The sequence below is a fragment of the Vigna umbellata genome, chromosome 3, assembly GCF_029865625.1.
Source record: "Vigna umbellata cultivar VRB3 chromosome 3, Vumbellata_1.0, whole genome shotgun sequence".
Taxonomy (NCBI): Eukaryota; Viridiplantae; Streptophyta; class Magnoliopsida; order Fabales; family Fabaceae; genus Vigna; species Vigna umbellata.
The window spans coordinates 14,083,101-14,104,826 of NC_142167.1; the positions used below are offsets into that span (position 1 = coordinate 14,083,101).

The window sequence follows — 21,726 nt, forward strand, 5'->3', positions numbered from 1 at the left end:
TACCCGCGGGTTGCGGGTAATAAATATCCGCGGGTATTAACTATCCGTTGCGGATTTTATCCGCGGATATCTGCGGGCGCATATTTTTTTAGCATCCCTAAATGTAACTTACTTGAGGGGCTAAAAACAAATTCTCTTAATAGTTTAGGGACTAAAAACATATTTAACCCTTTTGTTTTCTCAAATACAAAGTTATAAGTAATTTAATAGAATTATATTGAGCATTTATTTTATTGGTTTAATACCTCTTTTGGTCCCTAGAAAGGGGGCCAATGTTCAATGTGGTCCCACCTTTTTTTAGAAGTTCAATGTGATCCCATCTTTTGTAAAAAGTGTGCAATCAAGTCCTTTTTGCAAACGGCGTGAAGTTTTTAACGGAGCAGCTGACAGGGTGGACTGAATATCATTACGTGGCTTTGTGTGGGTAATACGTGGCAGAGAGAGGGTGATACGTGGCTGTGAGAGGGTAAATTTGGTAATATTAGTGAAGTTAGGAAATCAGAAGTTAGGGTTTCAGGAGTTTTAGAGAAATTGGTAATTTGGGATACGAATGGCTTCTTCTGAAGGGTGTTCATCGTGTTCGAGAAGTTGGGGCAAAGGATCTTCTGGGTGGTCCCATGGTTGTGGTGTGAGAGGAGGTGGGATAATCCCTACTTGTTACTGTGGTGATGTTGCTGTAACCAAAGTGGCGAGAACTACGAAGAATGTTGGGAGAAATTTCTGGGGTTGTCCACGTTACAAGGTTTGAATTATACCCTTTTGAGTTAAAGTTTTTTTGAATTGATGATGCATTTGTTGATAGAATCCATAACTTGGTGAATAACAGGGTGGATCTGCAATTGGCAGCTCGTGTAACTTTTTCAAGTGGTGTGTTGAAGAGAAAGTTGATGAAAAAGATTGCACAATGGTGAGGAGGATAAGTTAGCTGGAAAAATCAGTGCAGGACTTGCAGAAAATGATGAAGATCTTAGTTGTAGCTTTGTGTGTGTGTATTGTGGTGTGCCTTGTTCAGGTTCTGTCTAGGTTCATTTAGTTAGATTGTAAGGTGTAAGATGAATTATGCAATTCAATGTATTACGTATTGACTATTTTAATGAGTAAATTTTAGTGATTAATGTTCAAATCAGTCCCCTTGATGTTTTAACAATGTTGAAATCAGTCCCCTGATGTTTTAAAAATGTTGAAATGAGTCCCCCATTTGCTTTAAAACTGTTCACAAAGGTCACCCAAATAATGCATATGATGCTGAATATTGGCACATAAAACAAATACATAAAACAAGCACATAAAACAAGTACATAAAACAAATACATAAAACAAGTACATAAAACAAATACATAAAAGCAGTTTCATTCATTACGACACATAAAAGAAATACAGAAAATCAGTTCAGTAAGTAAGTTAAGTATGTATTACACCACCATGTAACAAATAGTACATATTACACCACCACAAAATTTAAATATCTAATAACCCAATTCTTCTGACTTTGCATCTAAGTACGTTTTCTTCTGACTTTGCATTTTGTTGGCCGGGATGATTGGGGACTTGATGGCTGTGATGGTTCAGGGGTTGGTGAACTTGGAGGTGGCTGTGATGGTTGTGTTGTTTCTGCTGGCTGGGGCTTTAAAGGGCAGTTACTCTTGTTGTGCCCCATCTTACGACAAAGACTACATTTTTTCTTATGGCCACCAACACGCATTTGAGTCTGATCTTTAGTTAGCTCCCATGCTTCCAACCTCCTTTTTTTCTTTGGCCTCCCAGGCATCTTCCTGATCAGTGGTGGTAGTACATCATTGAAATTTGTCTTTTCCCATAGTAGGTGGCCATTGAGTGGAAAAATGATGGACGCATAGACCTCTTCATAGGTGGATCTTGTGAACACATTGGGGACAAAAGTCTGTGGATCAACGTTGGAGAAGTTCATTGCTGCAATTGCATGACAGCATGGAATGGCACTAATCATCCACTTTCTGCAGCTACACTCCTTTGTGTCCAGGTCCAGTGTGAACTTGTTCCCAACTGAAGAAGTATGCCTAACCTCAAAAATCTTTCGTGCAGACCAGCTGAAACAAATGAAGCACATCAACAATGTAGATAAATAACTTGTATATAAAATAAATTGAGTTATATTACCTTGGCACCCAATATCTTGACAGATTACATTCCTTCTCAAGTCTCTTCTTTATCTTTGGGCATATTGTGAACTCCATAGATGCCACCTTGGTTCTATTGGTGGCCCACCTTTTCATGAGATAAACTCTGATATCCTCCATCATGGTTATAATAGGTTTTCCTCTTGAATGAATAAGAACACTGTTGAAAGCTTCACTGATGTTGTTATCTAGTGTATCAGTCATTGCTTGACCTGTGAAGCGAGATCTTGACCAAAACCTGTTGCACACTCAAATGGGTTACAATGCATCAGGGACAGTAAATTGTATGTAATGGCTAATGGGTTACCTCGGGGGAATGGCTATGAGGTATTTATATGCTTCAATATTGACTTCTTTAATTTTCAGCATCTCTCTCTCCCAAGCCTGTGGATATGTGCTTGTGGCAGCTGTCCACATCAGATTTTTTAAAATTTGACCACCAAACCTTTTTCTAAAGTTTGCATACAGGTGCGTCATACAGAATCTTTGTTCTGCCCCAGGAAGAAGCTCTTGGATAGCTGGGACCAACCCCTGCACAAATAATTTTAGTCATAAAACAAGATCCTTTAACAAAGCATTAACTAAAATTGAATATAAGGTGTATATTTACCTTCTGCTGGTCTGACATCCACGTGCACCCCCCACATACTTCACTACCCCCGAGGTCTTGAATTAATAATTGCAAGAACCATGTCCAGCTGTCTTTGTTCTCCACTTCTACTACTGCATAGGCAAGTGGTAGCATTTGATCGTTTGGGTCCCTACCAACAGCAGTGAGAAGCTCTCCCTTGTAATAACCTTTCAAAAAACATCCGTCTAAACATATTATGGGCCTACAACTTTTGAAGCTGTCTTTACAAGCTTTTAGACAAACATACATTCTTTGGAAGCTTGTATCACCATTATGAGAGTCAACTTTAATCTGCACTGTTGAACCTGGGTTACACCTCAACAACTCATGTCCATAGTCGTATATCCTTTTATACTGTTCTTTGAAATCTCCTTCAAGCTGTCTTGTGGCAATTAACTTTGCCCTTCGTGCCTTGGATATTGACACATTTGTATTCCATTTTCTTAATGCTTTAGTACGAATATCATTCACCTTTAAGTTAGGATTGTCAACTAAAGACCTATCTATTTCTTCACTCAACCACTGAGCATTCATTAGTTTGATGTTAAGTTGCCTACTACAACCGTGAGTATCAATTATCTTCCTTAATTGCCAAATTTTCCGTGATGGCAAGTACCCACAGTAAGCTACCCATGGGCACTTCCCTTGGCCACCCATGCAGCGCACCCTCACCCTACGCTTATCATTCTTCACAAATTTTAGATCCCTCCCAGCATGAACAGCATACCTTCTAATAGCATCCTTAAACTCTTCCTTCCCACTGAAAATGGTGCCCACTTCCCACTTGTAATCTGCCATGGACTTCTGTTTTGTATATTTTGAGAAACCACCCATACATAGTCTATCCTCGTTGTCATCCTCACTTGAACTGTTTTCAGGAGTTACAAGCATATCAGACTCCCAATCATCATCTGACAAACCCCTGCATTGTTGTTGGGTTTCTTCATCATTGTCTGCATCCACATACTCATCACCACTGAGATCATCCATTCCAGGTTCATCATCACTGTCCACGTCCACTTCCAATTCTTCTTCAGTATGAAGCTCCCCTCCATCCTCAATGTTTGCTTCCAATTCTTGTTCACTATGAACCTCCCCTCCATCCTCAATGTCTGCTTCCAATTCTTGTGCAGTATGAACCTCCCCTCCATCCTCAATGTCAACTTCCACTTCTTGTTCAGTAGGAACCTCCCCTCCATCCTCAATGTCAACTTCCACCTCTTGTTCAGTAGGAACCTCCCCTCCCTCCTCAATGTCCACTTCCAATTCTTCTTCACTTTCAACCTCCCTTCCATCCTCCCTTCCATCCTCAATGTGCACTTCCACTAATCCCTCATTCTCAACCTCAACATCTTCTGCATCCTCCTTGTCATCCTCCCAGACATTTTCATTCTCACCATCCTCCTTGTCACCCTCAAGATGTGCTTCTCCTCCAACGTCACTACCCTCACCACTGTCTGCTGGACCTTCACATAGGTACAAAATCTCATTGTCATCATTTTCTACAATAGCTGGTTCGTCCACCATGCACAACATACAGGTTCACTTTCCCCAAATAATTAGCCACCTTCATCATGTTGATGGCTCCTTTATCATCATCAAGCTTATGTAAAACATGTTGGATATTGTAATATAATTCTTTTACTTCCATGTAACCCAGATCTTTAAGTGAACCTAATACTCCAAAATAACACCATTTATCGGGATCTACGTCCCAATAAACTATCTCCCCACCCATATACTTAAAGGGGACTTCTTTGATCAAGGTCCCACCGTGATGGACCACAACCTAAAACATGTCATCACCCATCCCTACCCCAACCCTGCAAATGCAAACGGGGACCACTAATTTAAGTTAAACTAATATCTATGGGACCACTATCAACCATCAAAACAAGACAACTTTTCACCCCTACTTAATCCCCTAATAAAGCGACAACAGTGATAACATATACAACAAATACATATCATAAAATTATCAAACATAAACCCTAACCTGATTTGCGGTTTCCAATTTGAGCTTCAGATTTGTGGTCTCCAATTCGCGCTTGAGATCCTCAATGTGCACTTCCTCCACGATGATCAATCCCAAATTAGCAATTTCTCTAAAACTCCTGAACCCTAATTTCTGATTTCCTAACCTCACCAATATTACCAAATTTACCCTCTCACAGCCACGTATCACCCTCTCTCTGCCACGTATTACCCACACAAGGCCACGTAATGATATTCAGTCCATCCTGTCAGCTGCTCCGTTAAAAACTTCACGCCGTTTGCAAAAAGGACTTGATTGCACACTTTTTACAAAAGATGGGATCACATTGAACTTCTAAAAAAAGGTGGGACCACATTGAACATTGGCCCCCTTTCTAGGGACCAAAAGAGGTATTAAACCTATTTTTTTAAACACAATTTTATAATTAATTCAATAGAAGTATATTATTAAAAAATATTTGAAGTCTTTTTTCCTTAAACATAATTTTAATTCATTTAATAGAGAAATATTGGTACTAAAAAAATTAAGTCTTATTTTTTTAACCTAAAATAAGTCTTATTTTTTTAACCTAAAATAAGTGTTTTATACTTTTTTTCATTCTTAAATCAACCATGTATAGAATCAAAATTTGTCACAAGAAGTACTTGTTAAAAAAAATGTGTGTGAATACCTAGTTTTGTTCAATAGATGAATAAAGAGGTACGGAGTTAAGACAAAACAATAAAAATAAAATAATAAACTTAATATGAACTTTTTTTTCTAAAAAAGAAAGGAGTTGTTTTTTTTTTTGTTTTTATTGTTGTTTTATTTCATTTTTCTTTATTTATTATTATCTTACTTTTATCTTTATCTTTATGGTTACTTTTCTATTTTATTGTGTTTTTATTTCTTTTTCTTTTATTTTATTTTTGTTTATTTATTTATTTATTTTCGTTTTGTTTTATTTTTATTTTATTAAAGTTCCTTATTTTAATTAGCATTTATTTCTCTTCTTTTTTTTAAAGAAATAAAATAAAATAAAAAATATTCTGAAATGTTAAACCTATAATATATAAGTATAATCGTGTCTAATCGTCTTGCTTTTAATGTAAGTAAAAAAAAAGGAAAAAGAAAAATAAAAACGAAAACGAAAAAGGGAGAATACGGTCAACCACACTTTTAGAACTCTGTCGAGTACAACAGATTTCCTGCAGCAATGTGTATTATATGCATAGTATCGGGGTCTTTGTTCCTGCTTCTGTTGTTGGGAAATGCCGGAAGAATTGGTTTTGGTAATCACAAAAAAGGGAAAAAAGACAAAACAAAAGCAGAGAAAAATCCTAAGTTGGAGGCTTTTTCTCCTTCTTGATCTGCGCATGCAGGTTCTTTGGAGTGGGAGCCATTTTGAATCCGATCATCACAATTCATCTTCTGGCTTCCACCTATCGCGCACCTCATTACTACAGCCTAACCCCAAACTCTTAGACTCCCCTGACTTTCAACACCATCATCATTAACCTTTTACGGTCTTTCACCTACAAACAAAAAGAAACAATACAAGGCCACAGGGAAGAAGCAAGAGCATTGACCGGCGATTACAAACCATAGCGCAAAAGCCAAAATAACTACATAGAGGTAAGTAAGTCTTACAACTCCAGCTTACTGCCATTGTTCTTTGTTCGCTCTTGCATGTATGAGTCTGTGTTTCATTGTAAGAGCTAGCATTTTTGTTCCTGCTTGCTAGTCCAGATTGTTGTTGTGTATCCGAATCTATGTTTCGCCATGATATTATATTTTTATTTTGACTCTGCTGCTTGGGCACCGTAATGTCCTCACCACCCGATCATGATTAGCCACTATCCCTATGGGCTTGACCTTTCATTCTTCCTTCTAACACCGGCACAGAACCCTTCAACCACCAAAAACCCCAAAAGCCACTTTCCTGCAAAGACAGAAAACATAGCACAACAGAAAACACACTCCAGTTAAGAAAACCTAACCTCTCCTTATTGTGTCGGCGACATATCTGTTTGGTCGCGATGGGAGCCATGGTCTCCCGGGGTTAGGGTTAGCACAGGTAGAGGTTGAACCGCCATACACGGCGCGGTTTCCTCCGACGTAAGCAACGGCGGCGGCAACCGGCCTCGTTGTAACGGTGAAGACGTGGCACGAAGGAGCACGGTGCTTCTCTCTCGCGCGAAGAAGAGAAGGAGAGAAGAGAACCTGGCGCCGTGGCCGACGACGGCTCCGGCGGAGCGGCATCACTAGCCCGGCCCTGGCTCGCGGCTTGCGGCTTACGGCGGCTGGTCTAGTCGACGGCGGCAACGTTTCGGGCGCAGGCGACACCACGGACGGTTACTCTTGGCTGGCCAAGGAGATGTGCGGCGACGCTGGTCTGGAGACATAGAGCCGTCGGGGATGATGAAGAAGCCACTAAGTCTCCTTCGGGTTCTAAGCGGAAGAAAGAAGAAAGCCCCAAGTGCTTTCTGATTCGGGAACAAAAATGAGTCTTGATGTTGGACCAATATTCACCAGCGGTACCCCTACAAATTAGCTATTAAAAAATTGAAAAAAGGTTTTCACTTCTCCTTTCTCTTCTTCGTGCTTCTTTTTCGCTTATCTCCTTTGGGTTTCTCTTTGCTCTTTCGAATTCATTCAAAACTGTTTTCATCACCACCTGTGCGTGTACTTCCGGCGGCATTGCCTCAAGCACTCGCTGTTCCGTTCGTCTACTGGTTCTGGTATCCATGTTCCGTCGTTCCCTCCTTCTCTTCTCTTTAGTTTTTTTTTTTAAACCCTAAAGGAACGAAAGTGAGGGTTGCGGCGTGAGTGAAAGTAAAAAGCAGTCCATGATCGTTTGGCATGAGGAATGACAAACACCGAGAGAGGGAGTGGCGGTGTACCAGAGAGGAGGGGCTGGAATTGGAAGACAAAGCGAAAATAGGATTTTGGAACAAGGGAAGGAATTGGAAAAGATGCTGCTACAAACAATCTTTGGTGCATAGATAGGCATCTTTGTTTTTACTACATAAAAAGGTTTATTCGCCCTTTCTATAAGTTCTAATGATATTGAATTTCATATATTCAATTTGTCGTCGATTTTTTATCTTTCATTATTTTGATCATCCTACAATATTAATAAAAAAATGCAGTGTTTTCTTATATTCCGCATGAGGCTCGAATTACCTTTTAGACAATTATGTCAGTTTATGTGTACATGTTTTAATTCATTTTTTTTTGGGTGAATTGGCCAAGCAACTGTGCTGACTGTTTGAGTGGTGCATGGTTTGTTGGTTGGTTGATAAGCATATGATGCTAACCAATTTTGTTAGGCAGGTTCATACAGACACATGGTACACGCATAATAGTAGGTATGGTTGTAGGAAGTTAAGATGTAATCTGTGTCAAACAAAGACACTCATCTTCCTCCTGGTGGTCTAAGGAGACATTTAGAGGATCTTGGAGATTTTCTTTTCTCAGATGTGAGAAGCCCTTCTTTACTACAGGGGAAGTTAAGATGTAATCTGTGTCAAACAAAGGCACTCATCAAATCTTCCTCCTGGTGGTCTAAGGAGACATTTAGAGGATCTTGGATATTTTCTTTTCTCAGATGTGAGAAGCCCTTCTTTACTACAGGGGAAGACCGCAGATGGAAAACAGAAGGTAAAGTGATATATTTTTTGTAACTTTTAATATATTTATTACTTTTCAGTTGATGCATTCTCTCTATTCTTGTAGGTCCCTGAGATCTTTAACCGTGTGAGGCAATCAAACAGAATGCAGTTCACTAGTGTTTCAGAAACATCAAGCAAGGATGTAAGCCACAAAAGAGTAATTACCTTTAATGTTACTTTTAATGAGTAGAAACATTGTTGCTTAGCTAGTAGTTTTTAATATGATCTCCTTTTTATAGTTTATGGATTTATTTTCTTAGTTTCAAGTTAATTGTGTTGGCTTCCCCATCATGTTGGAGACAAAAGGTTTTTATATGGCACTGTCCTTGTTGAATTCTCATCAGATGAAGAAGTAGAAAAAATTATGAAAGAGAAATTGGTGTATGTCGGGGCTGAGTTATAATTAAAACTCAAGTAACAACCTTCAAATACCTTTACCTGAGATTAATTAATTTCTAAAACATGTCAGATGCTTTAGTACCACATTGTCCTATTGTCATTTTATCAATAATTCAAATTCACTGAATTGTTGATTATAACTTATACTCGTATTATTGAATTTGAGAATTTTAGTATTTGAAACAGTTAAACAGAATGCATTAATACTGTGTCAGATAATATGGGGATATACTTAATGTTTATATTTACTCAATTCAGGAAGGACTTTGATGCAGAGATGGAAAAAGAATTAGAAGATTTTAAAAAATGTGGTCCACCTTTGGGTTCAAATCACCAGAATAACTCAAATGAAGAGGAAGAAAGGTAAAAGTTGTCAATCTTTTTATTGCCCCAAAGGAAACTGTATACATACCGACTTGCAGTTTTTATTCATTTTCATAACAGCTACCCTAAAAGCTTATTATTTCCTTCAAACTAAATACTAAGATTCTATTTAATAATTAAATATTTGTGATAATCAAACATATAAAGCTTAATATAGAAATTAAAATTAAATAAAATGTAAATTAACGAACACAAAAGAAAGAAAATATGAATGAATTTAATAGATAATTGGAGACACAATAGAAGTTAGAGCACTGCAGGGAGGCTCTAACACAAACTTCACTTCTGACATCTCCAATTCAAATATACATGCTAAAATGTACTTTATAACTAATTTGTTGCTGATATTTGGTAAATCCTCTGCAGGATGGAAAATCATCGCAACTTGAGCATGTATTTATTCGAGGCAGCAAAGTCAGGTATGGATCGTACATTACTCAGCAACTTCATCATTTTATGTTCCAAATTATGTTTCAGAATATAGTCCTTAGAATATTAGTGTCATAATTTTGAATTGTACTGTTGTATACAATTTGGCTGCATATTGATTGGTATAATAATATGAATCTCATATGCCTTTGAGTGCTTGGTTGGTTTAGATTTAATCATTCGCGAGGTCCTTGTTTGGGGTGAGAATCTCAAATTGGTCATTTTCTTTTTTGACGTCTCAATTAAGTCATTATTTTGTGAAAATTACAACAATTACACCCCTGACGTTAAATTGGGTCTAACTCGTTATTGTTAAGTTGACATGGCATGGGGATGTTGACTTTAAATGATGTTATACACCCAATCAACCATTGGGAGGCAGCCACCTCATCAAATCTTGCTACGTCAGCTTCATCTCTCTTTCTCTTTCTCCTTCCTTGTGCTGCCATCAATATCCCTCAACCAACAACCACCTCTTGTCGCCACGAGCTCCACCATGTGCTACCACAATCCTTCAACAACCTTAATCGCGAGCTTCCCAAATCCTGCATCTCTAGAAACCTGCAAATCAGAAACCCAATTAACCCCAATTTTTAGAAACTCTCAAATCAACCATGGCAGCACCACAATTTCATTACAAACTCAGGCGACCGTGACACAATTAGTTCGTATTAGTAACCATTCTCTCCGTCGCAGCAACACCACAACCATGAAAAACAACCACCATGAGCATCCATTTGCATAGAGAGAAACCTAGAAACTGAAGAAAAACCCAATAGCAAAAAGAACTCACCATCTTTTTCACAACCTGCGAAACCCATTAACGCACCATTGTGAGAACCCTTCCTCGCGCATCCACCAAATTGGACCACCGTAACTCACCCGGATCGCAACCAATCTTCTCCTTCCAGAGCGAATCCACCAAACCCAATCGCAGGTTCGTCTCCCCTCGAGCAACCACCACTGTGAAGCCAACCTCCATTCTCGTTCCCAATTCGCACTGCACAGAAAACCCATAAACCACAAAATCACACTCAAGCAATCCATGAACCCTTCCTCGCGAACACCATAAAACCCATTTATTATCGCTCCACCACGAGTTCCATAGCTAGAATTCGCGACACCCTAACCTGCAATAACAGAACCAAACAAGAAACCCAAAATCGTGACTTTGTGCTGCCATCAACGAACAACACCCTTCTTCGCGGTGCAATCAATCCCACTGCACAAACCCTAATCTGTGCAACGTCAGCATGCCACGTCATTTAAAAAATTAACAAAATTAACATAAGCATGCCATGTTAAAGTGAGTATAACGTTGTTAGACCCAATTTAACGGCAGGAGTGTAATTGTTACAATTTTCACAAAATAAGGACTCAATTGAGACGTGAAAAAAGAAAATGACTAATTTGAGATTCTCAATTCAAAGAAGGACCTCGCAAATGATTAAACCTTTGGTTTTATGTCTTCATTTCTTAATTTGTCACTTGATGCATTCAGTCATTCTATTTGATTACTTTATTATTTTATCTTCATTCTTTTAAAATGCTTCACAAATTATTAAATTAGACACTATCATCTGTTATATTAGAATTGGGAAAATTGATGTTTTGACCCGATTTACAAAAATAGAAAATTAAAATAATAGTTCTAAATTTTAAAATACTAAATAAAATACTTGCTTTGTGAACATTAAGTCACTTAAATAAAATTAATTTTAATTTTTAAATGAAGGGTTTTATATATACATTTTAACGCAAGTATATGCTTTAATAAAATAATATTATTTTAAAATTTTTTAAATTATTATTATAATTGTTAAGAACAGGTTCAGTCTAAGTCTATTTGGACTTGTGATTAGTGTGTTTTAGTTTAGTATACTACTCTTCCGGTTTGACTAGACTCAACTCATTTTATAGGTTGGTCCATTGTACAGACTTTCTATGTGAAAGCTATTTTTTATAATATTTGAATCTAACAATTTGATACACATTATTATAACAAATCAAAAATTTGTTTGGCAATTCGCAATCCGATAATTGTAGATTGCATTTTCTGTTAGTGCTTTGATGTGATATAGAATGTCTCAGGTTTATGGTCATACCAGACATGCTGAAGAATGCTCTCTATGTTTAAGCGTTTGGATGCAAGAATTAAGGTACCCTATTATCATCAATCGATTAAGTAATCCATATTTGTTTTATGTGTTCTGTATTTTATACTTTCTTAATCTTTTGAAGGGAAAGAGTGCATCACTTGGAGTTGGTAGGGGCAGAGCAGTTGCGATTCGAGCAAAGGTATTAACCCAATTTTCGCTTTTTCAAACTTAGTTTATTAATATAGAGCCAGCCTAAAAAGATTGCTTGTTCATTCCTACTACTAATACCTAGGATTCCTACGGCCAAAGTAACATTTTGCGTAACTATAATTCTCGCTTATGTAGGCGCAAGCTGTTGGCCGTGGAGCTGCACCTAGGAGGGGTGTACCACCAGTGCGGAGATGATCACCATTCGTATCATCCCTCTTTTGCCTGTCTGTTGAATGTGATAATTTGGTCTGTTGTAGTCTTTTGTAAACTGATGAGAGAAAGAAATTCTAATAGAAATTGCTTATACAGGCTTCATAGATTACTCTTTTTAAAGAAGGTACTGAATGCCAAATTTTTTCTCACAGCTTCTAATAATTTGATCTGGTATTGTGTATTTCGATGGTTGGATTTTGTTAATGGGGTTGCTTGGCAACTTTCAAAACTAGTTTATAACATCACAACATAGAATCAGTAACATAGGGAGGATAGTATGGTAGCTCTGGAAACTGGTTTAGACCGTACTATGATATGCTAGTCAATATGAATTTATCTTAATGTAGCCAATTTGATTTCCTTTTAGAATCAGATTTGAAACTTTATTTTCAAGACTTTTGGGGTGAAATCCTTGTGTTCCACTAAACAACATGAACAGCACTTTAGATGACAATATTAAAGTCTCCATGTGCTGAAGGAAATGGCATCGTCTCAGTGCAGTCACAATTACTTTATCATTTTTCAGCTGTTGTTGGTTTATCCTCACGTTGCAGGCTGAAAAGATAACGCTGAAGGTTGTTGACAGCCCCCATAAAATATCTTGCATACCAAACAAAAATAACTCACGATGGAAGTCCTATTATTATTTATATTAGCAGCCATTTCGGATAATACCACGCAATTCCATTTGTTCTAAACCTGGCCATTTCCTAATATTATCTGAAACAGTTAATGCATACCCTAATGGCAATGGTAAGTTATTACTAGCCAATTTGATGCCCTCTTCATATATTCTTTAAGAAAAATCCAAATTTTGTATGGTTTTGGTAAGTTAATGAAAACTGAAAGAAAGACCAATACGTCGCAAGATTTTTCTTTATTATGCCTTGGTCTCATCAGCTTATTATTGAGCCGCAGTACAGCATGGATAACAGGACCTTGCTCCTACATTTTTCACATGCCTCAGACAAACCCTAACATATAACCTGTTAATCTCCTTCGTCCGTTATCATATTTTTAAATTCATCTCAATACATTTAGGCATTGGTCAGAATTAGTATCACTAACAGCAAAATTAGTGCACAGTACACTAGTTATGTTTCACGTACTATTTTCTGAATACGGCACAATATATACTGAAGAGAAGTTAAACTGGAATTTCGACAAAATCAGAATAAATTATGTGTCCATTTTTTTTTAAATTATGATTTCCTTGAAAAAATGTCACAACTTAAGATTAGAATTTCAACTTTAAATAAAAAATAAATACAATTTGCATAGCCACTCGAAGCGGGAATTGAAACATATGGGAAAATAGTGATTATTTTTAAAAAAGGTTTATTAATAAAAAATTTAAAGTAAAAAGAAGAAAAAAAATGTAACCAATGAACGAAATTTGAAGTCTGGACAATACCATGAAACGATCAAGTCGTGTGAAGTATTTGAGCTCATACAAGCACAACACCAGACAATGCAAAATGTACGAAATATATATATATATATATATATATATATATATATATATATATATATATATATATATATATATTATGTTAAACAATATTATTGTTCTAAAATAGGTTAAGTACAACTCGAAAAATGTATAAATTAACAGTTAAAAACATAAAAATAATAATGTGAATTATAAGCTAATTATTTAAATTACAAATTACCATGATTCAACCTATGGAGTACTAACAATTCTAAAGAATAATAATCTTATAATAACATATTGGATACCATTTAAAGAAAAAAAAATGTAATATTCCTTTCCAAACCAATTGTCATAATTGAAAATTATCAAACTTTTATCTCACATAATCTGTTAATTTATATTTATCGTTCCTTTTTTGGAAATAAGGACCAAAGCCTACGTCCATAAATTCTGAGTCCAAAATTGCAATAATGATTAAAATTTGGTACACTTTTGTTAATATCTATTTTTTTCAAAGGTGATGATGCTGTTGCGGGTAAGGTAGCTCAGATTGTAGGGGTTCCATTCCATCTATGTCATGGAGACCCTTTCAAGGTTTACATTACCCCCCACTTGTTCCAGCCTTCAGTTCCCAAAAATCTCTGCATTATCTCGTTTCCCAAATGCTATTTCCACAACCACTCCACTGGTTTCAGTGCTAAGAGTAAGAGCTGGTCCTCCTTCAGGTTAGCCACTCTGTTTCTTGGTTCCCGATTGGACATGTTTAATCACTTCTTTTTATGCTTTGCTGAGAAAGTTAGCATTTTGAGAGAATAAGGGGTTTGGGGAAAGGGTTATAGGCAAATCAGACTTGCTGTTTCAAACTCAGAATGGAAACTGTGCACATGCACAATTCTCATAGTTACGAGTACTTATATACGCATATAATTTGTCTGAACTCCGAAGAGTGTTTCCCTCTGCTGGAGAAACACCATCTCCAGTTTGATTGGGAGATACTTTGTACTACAGTTTGATAACTTAGATTCTGGATTGGAAAGATTCGTCGAAGACGCTCTAATCTTTGCCATTCGGAACACTTGGTTTTTAAAAATAATAATTCTGACTTGCTAGCTCCTCATCGTTGTTTCAACTGAATATTTTGTCTGAGAAAACTTTTGAAAATATAATACGGTGCTTGGATCATTTAAAAAAACATTTTTTTTTTGTTACATTGCATGATAGCTAGGTTTAAGATTGACTGAAAACGTTATCTCGTGTAAGTAAATGTATCTTTTTGGAGTTTGGATAGCAAGAGAATGAGGTTGGACCGTTAGAAAGAAGAGGAATTTCAAGTGTAGTTTTCTTGAACGAATAGTTTTTTGATACATTCAAATCGAGGGTGCATCAAAACAAGTAAACGACTGTTGTCAAACAATTGTTTCAGTTATCTGTAGGGGAATTTAATGATTTCCTTTCTTATGCTTATTATTGTTATTCATTTTGACTATTATTCTGTTAAAATATGTGTTATAGTGTAGACTTGCAAATTTTCTCCCCAGCTCTTGATTGAAAAGCTAGTGTGGTTGGACATTCTTATCACAATTTTCTTTATAACTCAAGGGCCTTCTTTCCATTAATGTAATGTTAGATATAATAACCATTCATGTTGTTTAAAACCTAATAGCCTAAGCTTTTTGGAGGACTGGTCATTGATATGGTATTAGAGTTCCTTTGATGCAGTACGCAAGACTTCAATCCTATCTGTCCGTTGGATTTCAGTACATGGTAGCTGAGCATAAGTATTGACACAATGTCCTAGCCTCAAGCCAAAAATAGAGCCTTTACATCAAAGGGTGTAAATAAAAATTAAATTTGGAGACACGATAGCTAAGTATAAGCATTGACTACTCCGGAAGGCCTAAAAGGGCTCTTGTCTGAGGGAACATGTGAGAAAAAACTTGCTGATCAGTTGTAGCTTAACTATTCATTGGGAGATATCTCATCCTTGTAGCTTCTATATCTATTAAAGTACATGTTTATTTCTATCCTTTTGGCTCCAACATAAGTAATAATTAATTGTTGTCAATTTATCTTTTTTTCCTGTCACTTGTAGACCTTGTTTATGTTGAAATCTAATTGGTTGAAACTTATATTTTTAGTGAGTAGTGCCGATGAGGATGTCCTGCAAATATTTTTTAAGGAGAGAGAATTAAATGGTGATTTTATATCAAGAACTTCTGATTTATTATGGAGAAGAAATTTCAGAAACTCTGGTGATTATGACATTGACACGCTGACAAATAATACTTCTCAAGAAACAGAGCAGGTGCAGTAGACTCTTTGTTTCCAATTTAATACATTTGATCAATTGTGCCAATTTTGGTTGTTTCTTGCCTTGTTCTGATTCATTGCAAGTTTTGTATGTTGATTCATTGGTCATTTAATTCAATTTTATGTGCTTTTTCTAATATTTGTAGATCACGGGAACTGACAATGATGGCGGTTTTTTGAAACTTACAAAAACCCAAGAGTGGTTAACAGGCGACAATTCTCCTCCAATAAACAAGAAGGTGACTGCTAAGGTATGCTTTAGACTAGTTTTTCATTTACATCCCATTGACAGGAAGTGGGAAATTTGTATATGAAATATGAAATTGATATGCTGCGACTCATTTTATTGTCTCAAAAATTTTCACATTCACCTTCTCTCGGGTAAATATATAATAACTTGGTCGTCATCCAATAATGTTGGATGCTTCACTTAATATACCAACAGATGTTGCAGGACAGCAGCGCAAGGCGCAAGAAACTGAACATGCTCAAGTATGAATCTGTACGATACCTCTCTTGACCTTGTTATTGTTCTTTGTTAGCTCAAGTTAGTGACATCAGTGTTTTCTTACCTCAAGGCTGTAGGTTTTGATCAATTAGAAGTTCTGATATTGTTTAAGCTTCTTATTATTTCAATTTTATTCTTAATTGTAGCTCAAGAGGGAATTACTACTTCTATCTGTGGGTATTGGATTGGCATGTAGTGGATATTGCTTGGTAATTTTTTCAGTACAGGTAAACTTTAATTTGCATGTTGTCTCAAAAAAGTCTCATCAATTTTCTATTGTAATTAGGAACCAGATCATTTTTGTGCTTCTTACCACTCAATTTTGTTCTCTTTCTTCATGACCAGTCTAATTTTAGATGGTTGTCAGTGTCTTACCATAATGGTTTAACTTCAAACACTACCCCAAGGTTTAAGTTTCTTTTTATTTCCTTCACTGATGTGTGCCTCTCTTATATTTTTAGGCTGCTATAAGTTACGGGATCGGAGTACTTTTCAGGTTTGTTATTGCCTTTTATCATATTGGTTATGCCTTATTGAAGTAATTGTTAATGCTCTAAGATACTCTACTAAGACCATTAGAGCATCTCCAATGCAGGGGTTATAGTCAAGGTCTTAAGTTTAATATTTGAGTCTTATAAGAAGCCTTCATCGTAGCATGTTGATAGAGAGTCTTAAATTTAAGACCCTGGATCATTATAATAAAAAATATATTTTTCATCTTTTGAAGGTTGTACTTGCATTAAAGTGTAAGCAAAAAATTATAAATGTGAGTATTATAAAACTCTTTCATTGGAGCAAAACTTACAAAATATCTTTAAAATGTTGCGGCATGGTAGGATCCACATAAAGTAAAATAAGAGCTCATGGTATGACTCTTGCATTGGAGATAACCTTAGAGCCTCGGTTGATATTTATTAATCACTGTTTCTCCTTGTGGGTGAAGGAAAAAAAAAGATGTAACTGTCCTTATCATTCCTTATTAGTATACTTAACTGATATATCATTTCAATGCAGTTGCTTGTACCTTCAACTCTTGTATCAACATGCAGACAACATATCCAATGAAAATGTTCCTCAAATATTCAAGAAAAAGAAATCAAAGAAGTACACATGAAAACTTGTGCTTTGAGTTTGATGTAATTGTTCCAGTTAACATTCTCTGTAGTTGACATTTTCTATTCCCTTGTTTTGGTCAAAAAAATATTTCTTAACCAGAATTGGTATAAGAAGTGAGGACCTTGAAGATTTCTTGGAGAGGTCAATCAAGGGTAGCAGTATATCACTTTCATCTCCCAGGCTTGTTATTCCAGCAACAATATATGGACTTTGGGTCCTGTTTCATCAATATTTTCACAATGACTTTTTTGATTTCCAGGTAATCCTTGGCAGCATGTATATCAAAAAATGTTTCTTCAGCCACTAAGCATTTTCTATTTGAATAAATTTCACCATAAACACTTATAAAAGAAGAAAAGAAGAAAGAAAAATGAATTGAACTTCTCATATAAGAGTTATACACTTAACTTTTGTAAAAATGATCTCATTTAATTTTTCTAAAAGCTAAAGTACATAAATTGATATAAGCTTGTAAGAGAAGATCAATTCATTTTATCTTTTCTTTCCCCTCCATTTATATTTGTAGAGTAGATTATCCAATCATAGTATTACTATTCATATTTCATCAAATTCATTGGTCATTTATTTATACTTGCTCTTGTTCACCCTAGCTTGTGCCAGCCATGTTCGGAATGTTTGTCTACAAGGCTGGTGTTCTGGTGCAAGTTTATAGAGACAATGAAGGCTTGCGGTTTGTGTTTCCAGAAAATGAAGATGGATCAAGCGATTGAAGTATTTATTTTCGTATGCTCAGCACTCAGCAGAGTACAGGACTCAGTACTCACTTTTACTTGGAACATTGGAAATGCTTAGCTGCACCCTTAACTGAGCACTACTGATCACCAGGTTACAACCCTTCACTACATTCATCTTGAATTTTAGAACGATGATGCTATTTCATTACAGTAAATAGTAAAGAGTGTATCAATATCTTGTTCTTGAAGCTAACATTTGTTGACTGTTGAAAGTTATAAGCTAAAATATTACATGCACTTTCATTCATCCTATGATATTGTCTTGTCACACTAAATAGTCTAAGTGTGGAAGGATCATCCTTTATCATTGATGTTGGATATAGTAATAAACATCTTACATTTACTACTTTTCACATCAAGTTTCGATTATTGATAACAACTAACTCATTAGAGTTAGTAATCAATGCAAATATGTAACTCAACCATTCTCGCGTATAAATATTATAACTCTTCTCTTATACAAGTATCCTTTCCCCCTTTTGTATTGTTTACTTTCCAAAATTATATTTCTTATCTGGAGTCAATGTATGGGTTAAGATATAAAAATACAAATCTACTCATTATTTTGTCTAATCCAAATGTTTGTTGTTTTGCCAAGTTTATTTTTCACGTAAATCACAAATGTTAATGTCTATTTTGAAATTAATTTATATATCCGTTTGTTTTATTTTTAATTTATGGCACTTATATTTATAACCATAAAAGAAGCACCATATTTTATTTTTAATTTTACATATTATATTGTATTTTAAATCATAGATGACAATATATTTTTCTAGTTTTAGTTTAATTTGATTGATTTATTATGGCTTAAGTGCTTACTTCGTCCTCATGTTAAGAGGCGAATTTCTGTTTAGTATCCGATTTTAAAAATGAAGACATTGGGTTCCTATGTTATGAAAAATGTATGAATAAGGTCTTGTCCGTTAAGTTGACAGCAACGACGTTAAGTCCATGTTGATGTGGCCGTACTTTTTCTCTTCTCTTTTGCTGTCCAACTTTTTCTATCTCTTCAGCTTTTTCTTTGATGATTTGTTGAACTTGTTCTTTCTTTGTGAATCTTATTTATATATTTTTCATAACATAGGGACCTAGTGTCTTCATTTTTAAAACCGGTTACTAAACAGAAATTCACCTCTTAACATGAGAACAAAGTAAGCATTTAAGTCATTTATTATCTATTACACGAAGTTTATAATTTTAATTTTTGTATATCTTAAAGACGTAAGCAGCCCACGAACTATCTTGTGGTGTTAATGACTTGTCAAATGATGGTTTACCGTAATTTCACCCTTAATTCTGGTCAAACCATCTAAAATATGTTACTCAATTATCCAAGACACGTTTATATTTATCTAATTTTTTATTTTTTATTTTTAAATTCTCTTTGACCTAGGTAGGAAGTTAACCCTTGCAAATGCTATTAGCGAAATAAAACCCTTCTCAAAGCATCGATTTCGTTGTTTAAACTTTTTATGCTAACTTTATCAAAGTTTTTGTATCATGGTGTAAAGTATTATTTGAATCATACCAAATCAACTTAAAAAAAATAAAAGAAAACCTCAATAAAGAAGCTTACTATATAATTTCAAACAAGATATCAGATAAAGAGTATTTCTCTTAGCATCTCTGTACCTTCTTCTTTTTGTATCTCAATAAGAATGAAAAAAGTTCAAATTATTTATTGGTGGAATATATTCTTAAAAGTATACCATTTAGATATGATAAAACATCCTAGAGTCAGAAGATATAAAACATAGGTATGGAGATGCAAAAAGATTAAACTTTGCAAGGTGCGTTGAAAATGATGTATCCAAGAGTAACATTAAGCTCAACCACGTGTCACTCTGTCACTCTTTCACCGTTTACTCTAAATATTCTTCTTCAAACCCCAGCAGCATCTCTTTTGCAGGCGAATTGGAAGTTTGATACAAACACGTGAGATGCATAAATGCTTCACCTCAATCCAGTTTTCACTTTAATGTTTCTGTCCATTCTACACGTGTAAGCTGTTAATTGATTTTAAATGGTGTTACCACACCCAATAGTTCCTTAAACCATAATAAAACATTTTCTTAAATATAGACGGTTTTTATCACTTTTAATAGTTTCTTACTATTTAGAAATTGAGTTCTTGTTTTCGATATGATAAAGTTCTTGTTTTCAATATTGAACTTTTATAAATTGTTAGATATATATTTTAAGAAGATAACTATATATACAATTTCTCAATTTAATAAGTATTAAATTATTAGTAATTAATTTCCCAATTTAATAAGTATTAAGTTATTAGTAATGAACTATGCTCTTCAGTCCTTTTTATAAATAACCAAGTTGATTGAAAAACATTTTAATTACGGTATTAATAAATATATAACTTAAATAAAATTTAATTAAAAGTCACCTTTTATACTAAAAATTAAGATGATAAAGTGAGTTAGATTTGGCAAATTTAAGGAATTCAATTATTATTTTCTGTTTTCCAACTTGTTTTGGTTCGTGAACATATTCCTTAAATTAAAATTTTAAAAAATTACATTATTTATTTTATTATATTACTCAACAACAAAAAATATATAATAATATTATAATTTAAATCATTATAAATATTTTTATTAATAATAACAAAACTAATTTCATATATAAAAATAACTTATAAATCAAATTTTAACTATTCATTATAAAAAAATAACTTAATATATAAACATAATAATTTTTTAATTTATTTTATTATAGACATCATTAATCAACTCAAAATTTAAAATTACTTTCATAATCAAGTGAGCTTTTTAAAACATATATTAAAATAAAATATAAAACTATAGGAAAAGTTAACAAGTTTTATCAACAACTAATTCCTCCTCGTTATCGAAGATACATGGACACAATATTTATATCAGATACGATATATATATATATATATATATATATATATATATATATATATATATATATATATATATATATATATATATATATATATGATTTTAATTTAGATTCACGTATATTATATGTACATGATTTTAAAAGTTATTGTATATTTTTTAATATATGTATATATCTAATCTAAATTAAAATCATATATATATATATATATATATATATATATATATATATATCAAAATTATCAACATAAAATATTATAAATTACTTCTATCATACAAATATTATTATTTTATAGATTAAATGTTTTATTTATAAATATTGATTAAATATTTTAAAATGTCATACACGGGATATGTGTTAAACACAAATACACAACTTAAATTAAAATATAGGTCATCGCCATTTTTACATGTCAAAAGAAACCACATTGTTACCTACTACTATAAATCAAAACTTAAAAAAGATTTAATTGTAATCTTACTTTTATTTAAATTTTCGCATAGTTTAATTCTACTTTTATAATTTTAACCTCCATATTTTAACAAA

The 21,726-nt window shown here is 34.4% G+C and overlaps 2 protein-coding genes, 1 long non-coding RNA gene and 1 pseudogene across 3 annotated transcripts; 2 read left to right on the top strand and 2 right to left on the bottom strand.

Annotated features, from left to right (window-relative positions):
- Nucleotides 1–1,495: 1,495 nt before the first annotated feature.
- On the bottom strand, nucleotides 1,496–2,644 carry LOC148201692 (uncharacterized). The gene is made up of 3 exons (XM_088108610.1): nucleotides 2,464–2,644; nucleotides 2,137–2,394; nucleotides 1,496–2,066 (listed from the first exon to the last, which is right to left on the bottom strand). Exons 1-3 carry the CDS (start codon nucleotides 2,631–2,633, stop codon nucleotides 1,496–1,498), a joined length of 999 nt encoding a protein of 332 aa, XP_087964736.1. The 5' UTR covers nucleotides 2,634–2,644.
- A 3,165-nt stretch (nucleotides 2,645–5,809) lies between these two features.
- LOC148201693 (uncharacterized) lies at nucleotides 5,810–8,085 on the bottom strand. The gene is made up of 2 exons (XR_015785197.1): nucleotides 6,413–8,085; nucleotides 5,810–6,297 (listed from the first exon to the last, which is right to left on the bottom strand). It is a non-coding gene; the product is annotated as an uncharacterized LOC148201693 (long non-coding RNA).
- A 50-nt stretch (nucleotides 8,086–8,135) lies between these two features.
- On the top strand, nucleotides 8,136–12,274 carry LOC124824896 (small nuclear ribonucleoprotein SmD3b-like; annotated as a pseudogene).
- Nucleotides 12,275–14,108: 1,834 nt separating this feature from the next.
- LOC124824897 (NF-kappa-B inhibitor-like protein) lies at nucleotides 14,109–18,647 on the top strand. The gene is made up of 9 exons (XM_047297405.2): nucleotides 14,109–14,330; nucleotides 15,744–15,910; nucleotides 16,062–16,166; nucleotides 16,361–16,417; nucleotides 16,570–16,650; nucleotides 16,885–16,919; nucleotides 17,438–17,527; nucleotides 17,639–17,798; nucleotides 18,151–18,647. The coding sequence occupies exons 1-9, from the start codon at nucleotides 14,183–14,185 to the stop codon at nucleotides 18,268–18,270; spliced, it is 963 nt and encodes a 320-aa protein (XP_047153361.1). The 5' UTR covers nucleotides 14,109–14,182; the 3' UTR covers nucleotides 18,271–18,647.
- The last annotated feature ends 3,079 nt before the right edge of the window (nucleotides 18,648–21,726 follow it).